The sequence below is a fragment of the Colletotrichum scovillei genome, assembly GCF_011075155.1.
Source record: "Colletotrichum scovillei strain TJNH1 chromosome Unknown Contig00001, whole genome shotgun sequence".
NCBI classification, from domain to species: domain Eukaryota; kingdom Fungi; phylum Ascomycota; class Sordariomycetes; order Glomerellales; family Glomerellaceae; genus Colletotrichum; species Colletotrichum scovillei.
Window position 1 is genome coordinate 1,511,322 of NW_023336259.1, and position 20,714 is coordinate 1,532,035.

Below are 20,714 nucleotides of genomic sequence, written 5' to 3' on the forward strand. Positions count from 1 at the left end.
GTTGATCTAATGCGCCGTTTCAAACTGCTCCTCACCGTTATCGTAGTCTCGCTACTCTTTTTTGCGAGTCGATAAGAGGAGGCTGGAGTAAATCGGTAAACGCCGCGTCCGTCTTTCCCCTGTAACATGATCTGATCCGCCGCTTCTCGCAAGCCGTGAGGTGACCTCGTGGTGTCGACCTCATCGTTGCCACCTCTAAATAACCTTAAGGTGAAGCGGCCGAAGATCAACATTCCTGTTCCTCCCCGGATCCGAATCCTATTACTCGCAGCCCGTGCTCCCGGGTGGAACTCCACACCGGAACTCCCGAAAACGGTCTCTTACACTTAGCCTTTAGTTGAAGTCCGCTTCCCAACCGGAAATAGCAGGCCATTGTGACAATTATGGCAACGGAAGGATGCCAATAGTTTGCCGCTCGTTGCATGATTTCTGCGAGATTTGAAGGGTAAGTTTCGCCACGGGCCGGTCGCTATTCTCGAGATCAGGCAGCCATATATTGTCCCTGTTGAAGTCTTCTCGACCCCATTCTCCGCTCCCGAGCTCAGCGGAAGGGCGGGGTTCTATCGCATGGCTGTATTATTCTTGGTGTATTTTCGAACCCTAGTCTTCCACATGTGTACGAACATGCCAATCACAGGCCCAGCTTTGTTTTGTCATGCTGCAGCCGTTAGCGTTACCCGCGTCCCCATTTCCCGTGGAACCATACTTACGGGGATTCGGGCGTTGTCAGGGCGTTCGATGGGTAGTAGCCCCCATAATGCGAAGGAGGCTGGCTTGGGAACCCGTGGTCTCTGTTGCCTCCACGGCGGGCCATGGATCGTGAGTATTGGTGGGTGACGACAGTCGTAGACTGGTTTATCTGGCCTCGACTAAGGATAGAGTGACCCTTGCCCGGGAAGATAAGACTCAATCCGTAGAGCTGGATTGATGACGGACGGATGAGGTTAGAGCTCGGCCGAGTCAAGTCTATTTTAAAAGCTGCCGACCCACCTTGGCGACAGCAAGTGAGTTGCGGATAGCTGAGCCAAAATCCACGAACGTAGGCCTTGATATACAGTCCCCGTAGCACTCTGCTACGAACCCCGGGCGAGGAGCAGAACAACATAGTCGAATAAGATACTAAGGCCTCGTCCGTCCATGTATCCATGGAGGTGTCTCTCAACTCGGCGTTCGCCCGCAACATGTGAGTTGGTGTTTCTAATGCGACGGGGTACATGCTAGCAGAGCGGAATTCCGTGAGAAACTTCGGGTCCAATCTCCGTCGACTCTTTGATAGGTAGGTGTAGGCGCGCTATCGGCTGTAGCAAGAGAGATTTCTCTGGCAAAATCAAAGGCCAGGTCCCTTCATTGCTGTTCTGCTAATCAAGTGTGATTGCTTGCCCAGTCAAGAGCTGGCCAAGGTGGTGCAACGCAGTTGTCACAAAGGGAAGCACTCCGTTGACTTGATGAGAATTGTTTCGTCCTTGAGATTCGTAGAGCATGAAAGGCAGACTCATCTTCATGTCCAGGTACATGAGCCTTCGCTCTTCATGGCGTGCATGAGCCACGTGCCACGAAAGGCCAGGGAAGGAGGGTAAGGAGAAAATGCGCTTGAGATATGGCGGGATGGATTTCACCCACAAAGATAAGGGCTGCTTCCTGAAGATCGCGGTTGAGCGGATGCCGGCATGATGTCCCGAAATGCCGCAAGCTGCAAAGGGCTGTCACATTTTGTGCCGGCGGCCATATGACCGTCGGAATGTGCCTGCCCTGGAAAGCGAGGACCATGAGATGACGGAAATTCTCGCAAATTTCTGCAAGGCTCTGTCCTTGAGGCCATGACTCGTTATTGGCGACTATATGTTGTTTGTTGTATCTGAAGGTCAACACTGGAAGTCGCAATGGCTACAACAGCAGAATAATACGTGGAAATCGCTTCTCGAAGGCGACCAGACATATGCTGTCTTCAGATTGTCTCAAGACATCAGGCGCCCACGGAGTATATGGAACGGTCGAATGCGCGCCTTACACTGCCAAGATTGTAAACACCGGTGAGAAACGCGAACGGCCTTCAGAGCTCAAGTTCAGAAGGTGCAGTGCTCTCCCAAACCCCAGGAATCCAACGCGACATCAAAAAACTTGACACGATGTGGTAATCCCTCATTGTTGCTGCATGGTATGGCAACGTGAATGACGGTGGCGTAACGAGCACCGTTTTGCCTCGAGACTTTGAAGTTTGGCAGTTTCGTCTCGGGGTCTGCGGGGGCGTGCCACATGGTAGTTTCCCACTATAGATTAGGCAGAAGGAATCTTTGCAAGTCAGTGTCAGATCCCACTCTGCGGCATCCAGGCTGTTCAACCGCTGGTAGGTGGCTGGCAGCGTTTTCTTCGTCCACGAAGACAGTCTCTTTCCATCTCATCCCAACTATTTTCCGAAAAGGGTAATTTTTGTCTGCCCCAGCACTGGACTTACTGGGATGAACATGCAGGGGGTATTGGACCCATCGAGCTGCACCCGCCTTTACGCTAAGCCGTTGCCATTCGCCCCTTTGATTGGTGAGAGCACATTTTGGCTTCATGCGAGTTTCTGGGCACCTATGGCCCCAATTCCGACGATGAGTTCTCTCGGACCGTCAGAATCATGGCCTTGGGCTTCGGGAGTGTTTAGGGGCTCATAGCAGTCCTATGTTTGATCAAAATGTCGCCTTCAATCATGAGAGAGACAGGCTGAGAGACTGTGAGAGGCTGTGGCGGCTTCGTTTCTCGGGCCTCGCGTAGCTCTTCAATACGGAAAAGTGCTCATTCAACGGCTCGGATCAAATTCTGTTGTTTGCAATTTCGTTGCTATTGGTGTAATGGGACTGCCGGTACTGAATCGAGCTTGATTGGATCCGTTTCTGGCTTCCAAGCAACTCGATTCATTTGCCATCTTGGTAGATGGGCGGTGGCTCTAACAATTATGACAGTCGAGACTTCCTGCACCGGATGCAATGATGCTGCTGAATCCGACCTAGTCGAGGTCTCGTGGCCCCTGGTTACCGTCGTGGTATGTCTCCGTCCTCATATGCGCCCCAGTCAAGAATCCTTTGATACGGCGTAGGAAGGCATTAAGACCCCATCATCTACCTATTTTCGGTTCAGATATGCGGACCCATGCGAATCGATTTGAAAAAGGTCCATGTCGATAGAAGGATGCTGCAGAAGCGGCTTCAGGTCTCTGTTGGCCAAGTCCTAGCCCTATGCAGGGTCTTTGCGGGCGCGAGGGGACCATCACTCTCGTCTCTTTGATATGTTCATATGCTCGCCGACATGGGATCCTGATGCCCCCGGTTTGCCCCGGCAATACCTCAAGCGAGGCAAGGAAGACATTCCCCGGGCGGTCCAGCAGTCTGTATGGCCGTATCTCCACAATCCTAGAGTTTTTGAAGTCCCGCTTCGGCCTGAGAGATGCCGGGACCGAAGCCAATCTTCCTGCTCATGTCGATTGCCTGCTGAAAACGCTTTCTTGCGTCCTCCTTCTTTCCCAGTAGGGCAGCGATGTCACCCATGTTTGTGAGTGCTACGGCGCAAGCTTCATCACACTCTTCAGTTCGGTCCTCTCCCTTGACATCCTTTGAGTGTGAGTAAGCATTACTAGCCCAGTTCTTCGCAGCTTCCAAGAGTCCGGCTCGGTCTGTTGGCATGTCGGGACTGACTATTGCGTCGGAAGTGGCAGGCGCGTTGGGAATGGCGTCCAGCGGGGTCTGAAGAGGATGGTGGGCAAATGCTGCAGCCAGATTGTTCACTGGAGAGTGTGTCAGTTTGATTTTTTGAAATATACTCGAACTCAAGTCTAGGGTCCTGAGGACATACTGATAGTTACTCGGTGACAAGGGCTAGCACAAAGGCGTAATGCTTGAAATAAGAGAGGTACTGCCAGATGGAACTGGGATTTAGTCTCATAGTGTTGGGCGAGGGCTATTCAACTCTGTCAGTAACCTGAAAGTGGGTACGAAATAGGGGGCTTATGGGAGACTAACACTCCATAGCACCGCCAATTTCTTCTGGGCTCATCCAAGAACCTTCATCCTTCTTGACGCCTTCCTTGTGGCGTCGTTTTGACTCTGTCAGTGCCGTTTCGACGGCCCATGTCAGTCGGGCCAGAGAGTTTTCTGGCTCCAAAACATGCTCGTCCGAGTAGAGGGCACCAAGCTTAGTGCTAGTTCCGACGGCTTTGGCCAGAAGGCGGGTGCGCTTATGCCACAAGTTTTCGACAACCTTCTCCTCGCCATTCTCCGGAACTGCGAGTCGTTGATTCTCCGACAGAGGCTTCGCGGCAGGCGGCTTTCCTGACTTTTCTACTGTTCCATCTGCAACGGAGTTCTCCATCCATTCCACCCACTTGAGGCAGTCTCTGAGCACAGAATCCAACACAGTAATGGCTCCTTGGTAGTTTCCGATCTTTTCGAGCCATGCCGCGGTCTGGATTCTAATGCCCAAAACATCATCTGAGAACGGGTCTAGCTGGAGCTCATTGCATTGTTCCAGTGCTTGCTTGTAGTATTTCCTCGCGAGATTCGGATCGGGACTGATGTTTGTGTAGTAAAGGGCTCGGCGAAGAGATTTGGCGACGGGCTTGGGATACTTGGTGAACTGACGGGCCATAAAGTAGTCGAAGTACAACTTGACGATGTAGATGGAAACACCTGCCAAGCCAGCAAGACTGAGAACTTCGGGTCAGCTAATCATCCTAGAAACAGCGACGGCTTGGGATATCTCACATTGCTAGTGCTAGCACGAGCTCCTCTGGACTTTCTCTGAACATCCTCTTGATGCCTCTCGGCGTCAGGGAAGTTAACAGCGAGCGAAAGGATATCGCCCTCAAAAGCTGACTTGCGGAAGGTGGTGGCGGTGGCGGCGGCGACGGAGAAGAGGCGTTGTTTTTTTTAGAGCCATTATAAGAAGAATTTGAAGTACTCTGGTGTCTCAATTGGGTACGGCTGCACACATTTGAAGCATTCCGAGGTGTGCTTGCTCGTAAAGCTGCTGTGGGCGTTCCGGGCGACCTTGCGAGCTGGCGAAGCCCCAGGCCATTGATTGCCCGACATGCCGCAATGCGCGACACGGCCATTGTTGTCATCAACTGAGAAGCAGGCACACTATCAATTCCCGAAGCTCGATCAAGCTGTGCAGTATGGGCCAAGCTCGTGCGACGGAGCGTGGTGATTGACTGTAATCGGGCGGCTGTCAAGTGACGTATCAATCAAAAATCAATGAGAGTTTCGCCTACATTGTTCGGCAGGTCTGGAGCTCTTGCTCTGGTGGGTCCGTACTGATCAATGCGCGACCAATCACACGAAGGCAGTTACTCCGAGGCTCAGCCAGCAATGTCGCAAGTGCCCCCCACCTTGACCGTGGGGAAGAGCTCCGGGCTCAGAGGGGCAAATACCGAGCTTCTTTCTCCCCGCCATCATCTATTTTGTGTGTAAGAAGTCGACGTCTTCCTAACCCTCGCACTCCATATCCAACATCAAATCGATATCTCAATAACTTCAAGCTTCACAACAGTTCATAGCCAAGCAAAGGCCAGTAAAATGTCTGGAAAGTTTGAGCCCAAGAACCCAGTCACCCTGGCCCCTCCCAAGGATGACCCCATCACCCTCGAGGAGTTGGCCAAGGCCGATGGTAAGTCGAAGTGTTCTTGCCTTTATTTATCCGCTACGAAACTCTCCGGCAGCATGTTTTTGATGCGATCATCTTGAGGGACCTTGTCAGTTGTTGAAGAGAGCGAGGCTCAAGATCTTGCTCGAGCTTCTTTTCCAATCCGCAGTTCATGAACACATGTTTGTGAACCTGGAAACGGTTGCGGCCCAGTCATTTCTTTCGTCAAGTAGTCTCGAAGATGCCTAGATATGTTTGGCCTCACTTGCAACTGTCTTATCATCGTATAGACCCCACGCCAACAATCCTAACAATATAACAGGCTCAGACCCCAATGGAAAGACATACGTCGCGATCAAGGTATTCAAACACGCCGGCGTTCAGCTTTTACGCAAATTTTAATTTTCATGATCCAGGGAATCGTATACGACGTAACAGGTAACAAGGCATACCAAGCAGGAGGATCCTACAACGGTAAGGAAAACATTCATCTCATTTTGGAGTCTATCATGACTGACAACCCTTTAGTTTTTGCTGGAAAGGACGCCTCTCGTGCTCTCGGAAAGACCTCAACAAAGGCTGAGGACGTCAGCGCCGACTGGCAGGATCTTCCTGACAAGGAGAAGGGTGTCCTCAACGACTGGATCACATTCTTCTCCAAGCGCTACAACGTTGTCGGCCGCGTCGCCGGCGCTACCAACTTTGAATGAAGATTACCAAAAGCTCGGCTCTGAAGCTCGAGCGAAGGGTGAAGGAGGTTGTGGGAGAATTGGGAGGCTAGGGATATCCGTCATTTGGCCGTGAGACGTTACCATGAGCGAGTGTAAACGTAAAACATAAAAATGAATACCTTGCGCCAATGATTCCACGACGAGAAGTGAGAGAGAGGACATCTTAGGTGACCCTGGTTACTTTTCTGTTCTGTAGCCCTAGACATTCGTTGATCTCTTCACTCGTCTACAGCTGAAGATGTGTTTCAATGCTACCATGATTTCGAGCCTTCATCGCACATTACAAGGCTCCGATGTAAAGCTGCCTTATACTCAAGGAAGTGTGCGATGAAAATTCCCAATCCATCCATGCACATGTGTTGGAACGTGTACTGCATACGTCGTTCATATGCGATGCCACGGTTCTTGCACGACGTCGCGTCACAGTCCCGGGCGTAAGTAGTTACCCCTCCATCGACGATCGGTGAAATTACGCCCAATCGCCCATGGCAAGTATTTACTTCGACTAAAGAAACAGCCATATTTCGGGCACCAGTTTATATTGAATACGAAAATCATGTGGGTGAGCAGAGATTTCCAAATAATTAAGTCGTTGAACAAATGACAAATGACGTGTCCTAGAGTCACTGCAGGCTCGTAGCCATTAACATCACCTTGCGTTTGAGCTCTTGATCCCTTTTCCTTTGACTTGCCCTGCAGAAAGCTGATCGCGTTAGCAGGGTTCCAAATTCCGTTTCATAGGGGCAGCTCAGTCTCTGGAGTCCCGTTGTACGACATACCTTGCAGAAGTACTTGTTCATCGTGCTTACGCACTCAGCTTAAGCCCGACATCGTATGGTTGGGCACCTTGAAAACCGGTTGTTCCAAAGTAATTCATGCTAAATGAAATGGTTCTTCGTGACATAGAGTATGCTTCTGCCATCTCTGATGGGACCTAGAACGGACGGCGCGAGTCTTGGGACTCGGTGAGCTTGTTTAGGAGATGTCAAAGTATGGGACTCTGCACTCGAGTGTGCAACCTTTGAAAACTGCTTTAGCCCTGTCTAGCTGAAGAATGGTCAGTAGTGCAATTTGGGGAAGTTTTGCCACGAAGTACGAATATTGATGGGCCCGAGGCTTCAGCGAAGCGTGTAAATGGACAACCTCAATCACAGATGAATGTCCTCTTCGTTTCAGGGTTCAGTTCAAGGTCATAAATATTGTCCAGTATCTATCTAATCTTGAAAAGTGTGTAACGAATGCTTGCAGGACCGCTTCGGAGTGAGTCTTAGTACTTTACTCCAAGCACTCCGGAAGCAACAAAACCCAGAAACATCAGACCGATGTCAGTCCTCACGTCACTCCTCATCAAAGTAATAACATGCATAAGCCCGCGTAAGACTTGGGTCGTTCCTACAGAAATCTAGAACCATGTAACACAACTTCTCAGGCTCCTCATCATCCTGCTAGAACAGGGAAACACTGTCATCCAACCAACTTCCTTGTAAGAATTGAGAAAAGAGGACAACTACACTGAGCGTGACCACCAGATACTTTTCGTTCTACCGTCTCCCGACAAATCAAGTAAACCTAATATTCTGTGCGGGGCAGAAATCCTTGCGATCTCTAGCTATTGAAATATCTTCGAAAATCACAGTTGCTCTACAAACAATCTGGCGTACACATGAAGGCCCTGTCTTCACGATATTCGCACCTGACACAATGAATATACTCCATGCCACTCTCCCTTGACGCGCAAGGGTGCTCTCAAAAACTTGAAAGCGACTGGACTGAATTAATGACGACGTTGTTGCTGGCCGCCAATGAACTCCTGCTGACGGTGCTGCCCGGCGGCGAAATGCGGGTGACCCTGGCCCTGCCAAGCCAAGATGCAATTATCGCACGGAACGCTTTGCTGCCACGAGTTGCGAAGAACCTTGACGCCGAAGCATTGGTGGCCGGGGTCGTTGCGGGCAAAGTGGCAGTATGATTTGAGCCGTAGAACGGAGTGGTTGCAGGTGAAGAGGAACTCCTCCCAGTCGCACATCTTGAGATGGGGGGTTTCGGTCGGGGAGTACCTCGTACTCTTTGTAATTTGATCAAACTTATAACAGCAGCTGCGACTCTGAATTAGCTGGTTGAAAACATTATGATTGCAACAGAACGTTAAGATACGTCAAGCCTGGCCGTCCAGATCCGTTTCAAGGGATGTCCTACAACTGAGACTATTCGAATAAAGCGTGATTTTTCAAGAGCCGTGAAAGCTAAGAAGTGCTGCTCAAGGACTTATGATCTGAACGAAGTCGACGATGTAAGTAGAGGTGAGCATGATGAGGATCTCTGTGGTTATTCTTTGGCGACTTCACTTGATCTTATATACATCACATCCCCGAGCTTCAAAGTATCGGCCGCAATAATATCTGTCATTTTTATCTAAAAGCCGATCTGCATATGGACGCAAAGGGCCCTGCCCAAGGATGTTGAGAAGCCTGGGTACATGGCACACTGTGCGTGTGTTGCTGCCATATTGGTGGCATGCCATGTCGAAATGCCTGCTCGTGAGGATGACCAGATTTAACTTGTAGTGGCGGGGGCGAGATCACCCATTACTTACTCCTTGCGAGCTCCAAAAGCTACCTGAGGGAGACTAGCCTTTGGTCATAGAGGTGATGGATCATGCAGGCCGGAAGAGAAGACTGCATCCGTTGGCCGGGTAGATGAAGAGAATGCAGGAACTACTTCGTTTCTCGGCACGAGGCGCTTCGAAGCCTACCTCGGGCCTTGAGGCATAGAATGAAGTCACCAGTCAGCCAGATATACTGATGGAACGCCAGGATGTTCCTTCCACGTACACGTTGCAAAATAGATTAAAGTTGAAACATCTTCAGTTGACATTACGGCTTTGCAGTAGATGTTTATCAACATGTTTTTTAATAACATCGATCTCACGACGTTGAGCGGCCCTCCGGAACCTTACTGGGCCGTCTCGTCAAAACGCAGTGCTGTTCAGTATATCGGCAGATATTTGCTATTCTCAACCGGACAGCCACCACCGTTGTTATTACCTTGTCAGTTGTCAATGGTCTACACTCTTGTTCCTTTCCTCCCACCATCGCATCAAGTTCGTCTCGCAATTGGAAGTAGTGTGTGTGACATGATCAACGTCAAGAATTTGACGGCCGAGAGGGTGGTACCTGTGCCACCCAATCAGTCTAGACCGTCAGGTTGGGATCCAAGTCGCTTGCATCTTGCGGAGCGGCCCGATAGGCGGGTTTAAGTAAGCTGAGAGGGACATTCGCTCCTTGGCAAAGAGCAAACATCGAATATCCGTCTGCGGAGCGGGCGAGCCACCAGGCGAATCCGAAGATACGGCCGAATGATCCCCTTCAAGTAAAATCTATGGATGCCATAATCCTGGAGACGTAAGAACACAATGGAGCCGCGCGGCGCAAAAGCGAAGGCTCATGTGGTGGGGAGTAAATGTCGTGTCCAACATGTTGCACTCGTGATACTGTGCAACAAGGGACAATGCCCCGCTCAGTTGAGCGTGTTGTAATCGCATACATATGTAGCCATCCATGACTACCGATCTTCGAGTGAACGGTAGGTCATCGGAAATAGAGAGCAAGCTCCGAAAGACTCCGTACGCAGCGAAGGTCTGTACCATCGGAGAGCGACATCAATAATGACATATCATATCGTTTCCGAAGCACACTCTCGTTTCCTGTGATGCTTATCCAGCCTGGGTCTTGCTCCCCCACATGGGCGGTCACGCTCCAGGATATGTGCAGTTGCCCAACGAAAACGAGGGGACAGATACACATGGATGGCTGCGTGAGAAGAAGTGCGGCGGAACCGTGAAAAGGGACATTGCGGTGCTCACGGCCGTCAGTGTGTTGCGATGAAGACATTGCTGCTGCGTCGTATTTAAGAGTATGCGCCCTTGCGTAAAGCTTCTCGACAAGCTTGGTCAGCTTCTTTGTTGGAAACAGGAGCGAGCACCGGTGGGCGGATAACCTCAGGTGACTGATAGTTGGCCGAAAATTGGATGCGATGATGCCCAAAAATGGCGGCTCAGGCTCGAGGACGTCGCCTACCTACCTCATTTTCGCAGCCATACAGGTGGTTGCGGCCCGGCTCAATGACAAGGACTGACACTATCGAGACCATGGAAGTACGAATAGATGATAGCCCATGGTCTAGCGATTGCCATCTAAGCCTTTGTACTCTACATTGAAATAGGGGCTACTGATGACCTCATTGGTCTTGAGCGTCCCAGCCAAAATTGGTTGTGTCAGCCGAGAGAGACAAGAGTCGATCTCTCGTGTAGATATGCCCCCAGACAGCAGACTCAGGGTAAACTTTCCGTAGATGGCAGAGCTGTTACATAGGAATGAGTGGGATAGAAAATATGCCCTCTCAAGTTAGGTACCTTGGTTTACGTTCAATCCTAATCGCGTTAATCCAGATATTTCGTTTTCCCTCTGGACTCAGGACGATTTGGAAAAAAAAAAAAAAAAAAAGAGTGTTCAGGCATTCGAACAAATGATCGTGGACCTCGTGTAGGGTCTTTAGCGAGTCTGCTATCTGTTCTTGTCTTTTCTGAACGGTTGTGCTTCGGCTTGCTTTTTCTTGCTTGTTCGGTCGGCCCAGGTTGCGGCGGTGATGGAAGTGGAAAAATGGCGAACCATTTTTTGGGACGCCTGTAAAGGTGCGGTGGTGGTTGCCTTGCTGGCTGCCTCGTGTGGTTGCCTGCATTTCTTTGACTTTGATTGGATGGAATGAGGCGACGGCGTACTCTGCTCACCGAGAATTCCCCAAAAAGCAGGGCGGACAAGCGAATGACTGCGCCCTCGCGGTTGCCTCATTGGCCCGGTCCCCCCAAACTGTTCCCCCAAGCCGCCGTACCTTCCTCAACATCAGTCACGCCCTTCATCCTCTTCCTCATTCCTGGCCGCCAACTGACTGCCTTTCCTCTCGCCTGAATGACTACAAGTCCTGCCCGTGCCCATATCGCCTGAACAAACCTTCGCGCTTCTTCCATTTTGTCGTCTTTCACCCTGCGATTTGCGTCCTGCGATACTTCGCCCACTCGGTCGCCCAGCTACCCATGTCTTGCTAGTCCGGCAATCTCCTGTCCTCCCGGCTCCGACCGACCCACTACGGACCGGTAATTGAACTGCATCAACCTTGCCCCCTTCGCTTCGTTGTCCGGATTTCTCTTCGTCCGAAGACATCAATCTAGAGGCCAACGCCCCCATCTGCGCCGGCCTGAGGCTTATTCGGTCGAGGAACGGCTCATACTTTGGTGGACTTGGACTCGGGTCGAGTCAAGCACCTCTTCGCCACGCATTGAACATAGGAAAGGTGGTTGGGTATCAAGTTTAGGTGACCTTGGTTCAATCTTGAGTTGGTTACCCTCCTCTCTTTATCCATCAAATGAGCCCATCAGCACTATAAGGTTATCACCTCATTTCGGGCCAGTGCCTATTGACTTGATACTATACACATGCGTTCTTCTAGTCAATACAACATGTGCCTAACGCCATGCGAATAGTTCCCAGTTGGAGTCATCAGGTCTAGTCGGTTCCTACCAAATTTCCGCCGAGCTCTGGTCGATGAAAGCCTGCCTCAGACTATAATCATGGATCCTACGAAGCAAAACCAGATGGCTTCTATGCATGGCTCAGACACACGAGCCAGTATGGATAAGACGACAAATCAGGGCTTTCCTCCCCAAAAGACGGCACCAGTGCCATGGGCATTGATGAACTTCTACGGAAGTGACAACCCACAACCATGGGTTCCTGCCGGAATCTTTCCCGACTCTCATCAAACTCAGCAATTGAATGTCTCAGGCGATCCTCGGCGCCGCAATCAGGCTCACTTCGGGGGCGGATGGAGGAGCCCTCTCGCTTCAGAATGCGGTACCGTACCACAATACTTGCCTTCAGACTCTGGTTATGAGAGTAGGACCAAGCATAGCGTTGATAACGCATCTGTCTTCAACGATGTGGACCGAAGTCAAGACACTCACAGTATCTCGGGCCAACTGTTGGACTTTCAACTGGGCCCAACGCCTGCCGAGTCTCACTGGAACCTAGGGGCTACTCCCATGTCAGTGACACATCATGGAGCGGCCGATAATAAGCTGGTTTGTGACCACTGCCGTGCTATCTGCAAGACCAAGTCGGAATTGAAGTGAGTACCGAAAGCATATACTACTCCGTTTTAGAAGCACATCGTTAATACTAATTTTGTAGCAAACATCACCAGCGTCATCAGAAAGCCTTCAAGTGTGATGTTCAAGGATGTACCCGTGCAGAGGGGTTTGGCACCCAAAATGACCTTGAGAGACACAAAGGAAGTGTGCACCCCGAGCTCTTCAACTCGGGTCCGCGATATCGCTGCCATAAAGGAACATGCTCAGCGAAGAGCAAGATATGGCCGAGAGCCGACAATTTCAGGCAACACCTGAAGCGGGTGCATAGTATCATTCTGAATCCCGAGGATGATCTTAGCGAATATGTTGTCCAGTGAGTCAAGAAACATAAGTCAAGAAACATTTGTAGCTGTTCAAGGCGCCTAACAGGATACAGAAGCACCCAGAGGCCATTGGGAGAAACGTATCACCAAAGTACACAAGACGTCCTTGAAGGTGTGGGCGTGGGCTCGGAGGTGTACTACCAGGCTCCTTCTATTGCCTGGGGCGATAGTACATCGCCAATGTATGACGATGTTCAACTCTCCCCTCAGCATCCAGGAAATGGCTTGGAGATCAGCCTCATCGACCCGTCCTTGACGCAGATTGGCGGCTCAGCGCGAGACGTCTGTCTTGAATCATCCATTGCGGATAAGGCCATTCCCAACTCCCCATTGCACGAAATTGATGGCCAATCGGTCTGCGACAGCCCTCAATCTCACCACCAATATGTGCAGCCTGGAGAAGTTTCGAAAGCGCCATCTCCAAGGACCATGATTGGAGAGCGGATGATCCAAAGATCCAACTTCAGTCGCGAAGGCAATTCCGCGAGCGTTCCTGCCGCCATGGATTTGAATATGAACCTCAATACCAATGGATCAAGCAGAGCCCGCAACGAGATTTTCGAGACCTCTCCGATAGACCCCTTGAATTCCGAGATCACTAGCACTAACTCGATTCCTTGTGCTTCGGACGAGACTATTCTGAGGAGCCAGCCTGCCAACAAGGATTCGGCCCAGGGGGAGCAAATCTTCAACCAGCCTCTTCCCGCATCTCCAAACAAGAGTATGAGTGAGCAGGCCATGCTTGAGTTCCTCTCAAAGATGCCTCAAAACGTCATTGAGACATTTATAAAGGCACGGATGGAAACGCCTCTTCAGAAATCCACACCGACCACAAACGGCAGTGCTGACGGCCAGCATCGGTGTTCGGACTCTGCCTGTGATAAAGTGTTCAACCGCAGGTGTGAACTTAAGTGCGTATTACTCCTGTCATTTTACATGTATCGGCTGCTAACCAAAGGATAGGAAGCACATGAAGCGCCATGAAAAGCCGTATGGATGCACTTTTGCCGGTTGCAAAAAGAAGTTCGGCAGCAAAAATGACTGGAAACGTCACGAGAACAGCCAGCATTTCCAGCTTGAGGTATGGAAGTGTTCCGAAGGACGGTCTGAAGGCGACAATGAGAGTTGTGGCAAGGTTTGCCATCGTCGGGAAACTTTCCGAAGTCATCTTCAAAAGGAACACAAGATGGACGACTCCTCCAATATCGAGAAGGTCCTCGAGGAGTGTCGCGTTGGACGAAACGGAGAACCAAAGTTCTGGTGTGGCTTTTGTGTCAAGATCGTCGACATCAAAAAGAAGGGTACGAACGCCTGGGGCGAAAGATTCGATCATATTGACAACCACTACGCTGGACGTGAGGGCTTAGTCAAGAAGGACCACTCCCAGTGGGTAGCTGTCGATCCTGACTCGCCAGACGTCGACCTCACCGGATCTTCGGACGACTTGAGCGATGCAGACTCGGCCGATGACATTGTTGTCATCTCTGGCTCACGAAAGTCGACGATCAATGGAAGAGGTGTCAATCGTCAGTCAAGAAAGAGAGGCCTGGACGATGGCGCCGAGCAGCCCAGCCGTAAGCGGATGACAACATTCATGTGGGAATGCGTGAGTAAACCTGAGACTTCTTCGCTCTGGCCTGTCAAGATATGCTAACATGACGTCTAGTGCTCGTGTAAATGGGACGCAGACCATAAAGTGCATTCGGCTTGTGTGAATTGCTCTCACGTGCGTTGTGGTCAATGCAGTGGGAGGTGGGTTGAGATTCAGGAAGACAGGGACGCCAACAGCACCGGCGACAGCTCGAACCAGGTGTAGAGACATTGGAAGTCCATGAATACAACAGCAAAAAGCGACCCCTAAGAGGCATGCGCTGACCCAATGTTTTGTAATGGATGACATGGAGTTATGATGGTAAGGCAAAGGATGACATGCGATGGAAGTGCTCCACGATGGACAATGATTCCCCTTTTTTGCTTCGATTTGGCCAGGCTCCAAACTTTGGGACTGATGTTTGGCTGCGTTGGATTTTCAAGTTACCTCGTTATAGTAGAGAAGAGGGGATGACATAAAATGGCGTCTCGGGTAGCGCCTATCAACAAGCAATGATTTTCTACCTTCAATGTCACAGTCAGCAACTTATCAAACGTTGCACCCTTCACCCATGCCGAGTTTTCCGTTTATAATCAGCCCTTTATTTTGTATTCAGGGATTGTCTACCACATGGTCATATGGCATCCATGCCTGTGGCAACGGCATATGTGTTCTGTCTGTCTGCGTGTGTACATGTCAAGAACTAATAACCATGTAAGTAAGCAGAACCCCTGGAACCAGACATTAGCTCCTTTCCGAGATGTCCTCCTCTTCCTCGGGCCTCGTCCAAACACTTGATCGCAGTGGGTAGCAAAAGAGGCACAAACAAACCCCAAAAGGTCCCACAGCGGCCGACGCCGAAGAATCTTCAGGGGTACGGCACAAGAAGCCAGTAGAAGCAGCGATCCCGTAGAGGGACGTCGGGCCTTTCTTCGACGGCAAGCGGTTCCCAGGACCTGGGCTTTGGGTACGGAGTGAATTGAAATGTTTGCTTCCTCCTGACGAGATTCCGTGTCAAAGAGAAAAGGGCTGCGTGCGCCCATCGCCCATTGGAATATACGCGACGCTTTTCGTTCCTACGGACTCCCGTCTGGGACCCTAGACCCCCCTTGCTCACTCACACGTTGCTCCGATTCCGTAGGACTGGTTTGACGACCACCACCACCATTACCGCTGGGAGCAAAGGTCACAGACACCCCCTCCATCTCCTGTAGATCTTACGCTTCTTCACCTCTGACATCCACGACACGAATTCTTCGGGACAGGTCTCACTTTGCGCCTCCCTTCTCCCCCTCCCCCTTCCTCTATCATCCAAACATGCCAGGTACACCTTGTAAAGATAACCTACCCGTCATCCGTGCTGCCCTCCCTCCCCGGGCCTCCATATATTTGGGGGCCACAAGACAGGCTGGTCCAGCCTCAGCGGGAGCAAACAGCTCGGTATTGGCCCGTAGTCCAAAAGTCGAACCACCGTCCTGTATGGACTCTGGAGGAGTGATCCATGTTGTGTAACATGAGGAAGCTGGGGGGTGGAGAGAGAGGGGGGGAGGCGCCAGCCGCCAAAGACATGGCGAAGGCAGGGCAGGGCAAGGGCAAGGGCAGGGCAAGGTTGAAGATTGAGAAGGCGCAGACGAGTCCGAAGCAGCAAGCAAACAGTCAAGGCAAGGAAGGGGGGCTGGTGGAGGGCGGCAATGATGTACATGCAACACGCCTCGTGGAAGATGGAAAGACGTGGCTGTGCTCACTTGCTTCCTCTCATCTCCCCCGAAGTCTTCTCAGCCCTGGGCTTGGATCTAGTAGGGATGTGCGTGTGTCGTCACAATGCTTCGTGCTTCGGGATGGCTCGCTGGTCGTTTGGGTGAAAGGAACCGAGGGGCTTGAGTCGATGGAGAACGTTCGATGTATGCAGGAAAGAGTCCGCTTTCTGTATCATGGCGGCTACCTTGATTCGACTGTTCATATCTCCGTCGCGCGGTAGAGCTGCTGAGAACCTGGGTAGAGTTGACGGCCGTACGCTCTGATATTGGTCAAATATGGTCGCTGGATCATTTCTGACAACCAGATAACAGCCGAGAATGAGTGAGCACAGTATTCGCAGTAAATGCAGATGGTAGACGATACCACTGTCCATTCAGTACAATCATGAACGGATATGTTGGTCGACCTAGGCCTCGACCAACAATATGCAGTCCCGAGACAATAAGCGATCACCGTGTTGGGCGCTACGCGAGGGTTGGTACTAACCTGCTGTCACCATACTGTTCTAAAGCTAGTTTAGAGAAAGACCAGTCTCCAGACTATCAATAGCCAGCCTAGATATTTCAGCTCTTGTCATGGACCCCGCCGATCCGAATCCAACAAACTCTTCTTGTTAATGTGCCATCATGAGCTGGCCCAATCTCGCATGCCACCATCTACTAATCATTTGTCGGTGGCCGCAAAAAGACCAGGCACATCTCGACCCCGGAAGAAGCCCGAGTTCTGGATGCCACGGGGATCCTAGTTTGTAATGGGCCTTGAGAGAAACCCTACAGGACCAACTTTGGTCAGGCCATCTGCAGGGGGGCCACTATGAAGAGAACCATGAGACGATAGAACACCCTTGAGAGCGTCAACGCAAAGTTAACACGAAGGCCTCGATCTGGATCATCTGTCGACGCTGTACTGGACTCCTGGACCAACAAGCCGGTACCACCACGGGCGTGTTGTCTCCTTTGGGAGAATCCTTCCCCGTAGATGCTTGCAGATCGTTTCATAACAGAACATTTGACCACCAACACGACTCCGCCTTGCCGAGTAGAAGTGATTAGAGCTGCCCAAGATCTATCTCGTTTCTGATCTGCCGATTCGAGAGGCAAGGGGTTGATGAATCGAAGAAGTAGGTCTCAGAATCCCGATGCCTAATTAGCGAGCAGGGCCCTGGAAGAGGGCTTTGGCGTTATTGGCGTCGATTGGTGTAAAGCACGCAGTCTTGCGTACAGGAATAGAATTGCCGCGCACTCCGCGCCAGTTTAACAACACTTGCATTTGCGCGAACTGCGCCAGTGCTCCAGACTCGCGCGTACAACTCATACTCGCAATGCTGCAAGACCCGCGTGTATTGAGGGCTCAAGAGTCAAGACATGGCTTCACGATAGACTTGCGAAGGCGCGATCTGCTTGGTCTGTGAGCCCCCCGATAATTGCAGATGTAACAACCGCGAATCTGACAGACAGGGCTCATTGCCTCTTTTTGGGAGCGTCGAGGCCGAGGAACGGGCGAGCTCATTTTGTGAGATTTGTCTGCGGATACTTGTGTAACGATGCAGTATGGACGCAAAAACAAGGATCCAGCGGAGCTGGCTCCTGTTGCGACTTGACATGGTTGATGTCTGGGGAGGATTTTGGTGGTTTAGTGATTTCGTGTTCAGCTTTGGCTTGGCCAGCCAATGAAGTCTGTGCCGTGCCATCCTTGTTCGAGATGTTGGGGTCTGGAGACAGTGGAGAGGAGCCTACTTGTATGAGCCCTGAGATGGGAGATGAAGCCACTGAGTATACATAGTGTACCCGTACAGACTTAGGAACCCCTAACCTTGTATCTGCTGTTGCCGCCCCGGCAGGCAAGTAAACTTGACAGTGCTCTGGACGATACCTATGAGGAATCTCCGAGCAAGTGGTCGCGTAACAGGCCTGGATTAGAATTCGCGCAAAGCTGCATACCGGCGAGGAATCGATTTTGACGGAAGTCAAATTACTTGGCTAGCTACTGTTGGTGAGACAGCAGATCCGGACAAGGAACAAGGAGGAAGCGGGCAACGGCGTGCCATCGTACGGCCAAATCCATGAGCAAGCGCTCTGCTTTCTGGTGCGCTTAAGCTCTCTCAAGGGTAGCAAACTCCTCCTCCGTACTCCTGTACTAAAACTCGTTTTCGGTGATGTCGGTCGAGTCCCCACGAGAGATCGACAGGCAAGTCCGAAGGAACCAGGGGTCTCGATCCCCGACACTTCACAAATTCGCACATTGCCCAGTCGGGTGCTGATGCGTGCTTCTCAAGCTCAGGGTTTGCTGGTCACTTAGTGTGTGTGTGTGTGTCCGTACACGCATACCTAGACGGATCATCTTCAGATAATCAGCGTCCACTACAGAGCATAAAGTGCGCAATTGTGCGTGTACTGTACCCATAAACGGTAATCGTATCGATAGCATACCAGTTGACTGGGAGAAGAGGACGGGACAAGGACGGGAACAGGAGCGAAGGAGCGATCGTTAAACGGACCCTGGAGCCCTGTGAGATGCCAAGACTCGCTCTTTCTGAAAGGAGCAGAGGCGTGCTGATTCACGCCATTATTGCAGTGAATGGGTGTACGGATATGGAGGCTTCCATTCCCCAATGGGTGTGGATTCCCGTAGTGGATGTGACGCGTTGGGCGAGTGAAGCCGGGAGGTAGACACGACCAACCACGTTCTCTCACTGAGTCGTAATGACTTGTTGGCAAGGAGGAGCGGGAGCCAAGGACCCCCGGGGGTAGGATCTGCAAGGTAGCTGAGGTTCCATTTCTTGTGATTTGGATTTTGGAGACTATGCGGTGATAGTGAAGTGTGTTTCAAGGTGTATGTAGCGATGATGGAATCAATCAGCCAGCGAGCGGGTGGGCAGGGTTGTTGGCAATATCAATAATGTTCGGGGGTCGTCGGTGTTTGTGGGGCAGGAAGACAGTCCGAATATCTGCGTCTAGTGTCCGTTTTAGCGTGGCGCCGCCCATCCGTCAGTTCGTCCGGTTTGCTATATCCGGGCAGATAGTTGGACCTCGTGGGACGTGGAGACGGCTTCAAGGTTCAAGCCAGGAGCACCGGGGTGCTGGTGGTAGGGAGGACTGGGATCAGTTCCAGACTTCCCAGTCGTGCCAGTGTATGTAAGCCCGTTGGCCGAATGGCTTGCCGTAAAAGGCGCTGGGCAGGGTATGTAGATGTGGGATGGAGCTTGTTGCGGGACGGTCCCGTCCTCAATGATAACGAAGTCAAAGAGGGATTGAGTGGGTGCCAGATGAGAGGCGTGGACCGCGTGGTCATGGCAGAATGGGCTTGGGAGGTTACACAAGAAACCCACCCTTGGCGGGATGTAGGATTTGCGTTGCGTTGCTTTGCGATGTGAGGACGGGAAGAAGTGAGGGGAATGGTTTTTTCTGCCCAGTGGCTGACGGCAAGCATTGATTGAGGTTCAGGGCAAGTAAGGTCCGTGGCAGGCGTGGATAAGGTAGTGAAGTAAGCTGTCACGCTGCGTAGCATTTGCTTAGCTCACCTTTCTTGCCTTACGTAAAGCCTGTCCATCAGTTCGCAGGTAATCAGTACAATTACTTAGTCCGTACCTGCTGAGTAAATACGGACACCTTCTTCCCCGTAAGGCAGTACCCAATACTCCAGGCAACGAACAAGTTGCATCGATGAAGGCGCCATCTTTCGGCTACAGGCCCCCCATGGAGGGAGGAAGGAACAGATACACTACGGATACATCGTAAGCAAATCATGGAGCCATCGACGGTGAGGTGGGGTCCGTATCTGGAATTCTGCTCGACTGACTTCTCTCGAATCCCTCGATCCTCTTCACATCTCGCTCAGTGTCTCCCCCACCTTCACCACTCACTCGTATGCCTAGTCCTTTTGCGACTTGCGCTAGTCAGCCTGCGGCCGCCTTCTTCGGGAGTAGGTATGCCTCATGGGTCGATGGGACCAATGGCCTGGACACGTCAAGCGGAACTCTCGCGCAGCTGCGCGATGCGATACCTTGCCTTCAGTTGCTGTTGCTGTCAACCCTTTATCCTCAACCCGCGCAGTCGCTACCTTAGCATACCTACGTCTGCGCCTGCAGGTGTGTGAATACCTTCCGATGGCTAAGGTACTATAGACTAGGCCTACCTAGGTATTGATACGTATCCTAGGCTGTTTTTTCTTCTGTCTGTCTCTCCTGAGTCTTGGATCTCCGAATGTCTCTCTCCCTCTCTCTCTTCATCACTCGCAACCAAGCTCCGTCCGTTCCACTCTCCGTCTCCGTCTTGCCCCATCCCTCCTCCACCCGTCAACTTGCCAATGCTCCTCCTACCTACGTGGAGTGGTACCACAGTAGACTCCTGTCCGCTCCTCTCCACCGCGACGGGCCCCAAGCCACCATCCTACACTACCTCCATAGTATCCGTCACTTTCGACCATGGACCACCTCAAGGCAAACCAGCTACGGTGCTACGGCAGCTTTACATTCTGACATTCTGACATCC

The 20,714-nt window shown here is 51.4% G+C and overlaps 4 protein-coding genes across 4 annotated transcripts; 2 read left to right on the top strand and 2 right to left on the bottom strand.

Annotated features, from left to right (window-relative positions):
- Positions 1-2,397: 2,397 nt before the first annotated feature.
- Positions 2,398-5,220, bottom strand: HER10_EVM0005927 (TPR domain-containing protein). The gene is made up of 4 exons (XM_035475529.1): positions 4,740-5,220; positions 3,999-4,681; positions 3,832-3,936; positions 2,398-3,763 (listed from the first exon to the last, which is right to left on the bottom strand). Exons 1-4 carry the CDS (start codon positions 5,096-5,098, stop codon positions 3,393-3,395), a joined length of 1,518 nt encoding a protein of 505 aa, XP_035338395.1. The 5' UTR covers positions 5,099-5,220; the 3' UTR covers positions 2,398-3,392.
- Positions 5,221-5,422: 202 nt separating this feature from the next.
- HER10_EVM0000044 (cytochrome b5-like Heme/Steroid binding domain-containing protein) lies at positions 5,423-6,544 on the top strand. Its single transcript, XM_035469841.1, has 4 exons — positions 5,423-5,643; positions 5,942-5,979; positions 6,036-6,093; positions 6,148-6,544. Exons 1-4 carry the CDS (start codon positions 5,553-5,555, stop codon positions 6,327-6,329), a joined length of 369 nt encoding a protein of 122 aa, XP_035337881.1. The 5' UTR covers positions 5,423-5,552; the 3' UTR covers positions 6,330-6,544.
- A 1,009-nt stretch (positions 6,545-7,553) lies between these two features.
- On the bottom strand, positions 7,554-8,651 carry HER10_EVM0000052 (uncharacterized protein). The gene has a single exon (XM_035482819.1). The coding sequence runs from the start codon at positions 8,374-8,376 to the stop codon at positions 8,125-8,127; it is 252 nt and encodes an 83-aa protein (XP_035337883.1). The 5' UTR covers positions 8,377-8,651; the 3' UTR covers positions 7,554-8,124.
- Positions 8,652-11,210: 2,559 nt separating this feature from the next.
- HER10_EVM0002718 (uncharacterized protein) lies at positions 11,211-15,045 on the top strand. The gene is made up of 5 exons (XM_035482903.1): positions 11,211-12,530; positions 12,593-12,865; positions 12,929-13,786; positions 13,839-14,481; positions 14,542-15,045. Exons 1-5 carry the CDS (start codon positions 11,974-11,976, stop codon positions 14,689-14,691), a joined length of 2,481 nt encoding a protein of 826 aa, XP_035338115.1. The 5' UTR covers positions 11,211-11,973; the 3' UTR covers positions 14,692-15,045.
- The last annotated feature ends 5,669 nt before the right edge of the window (positions 15,046-20,714 follow it).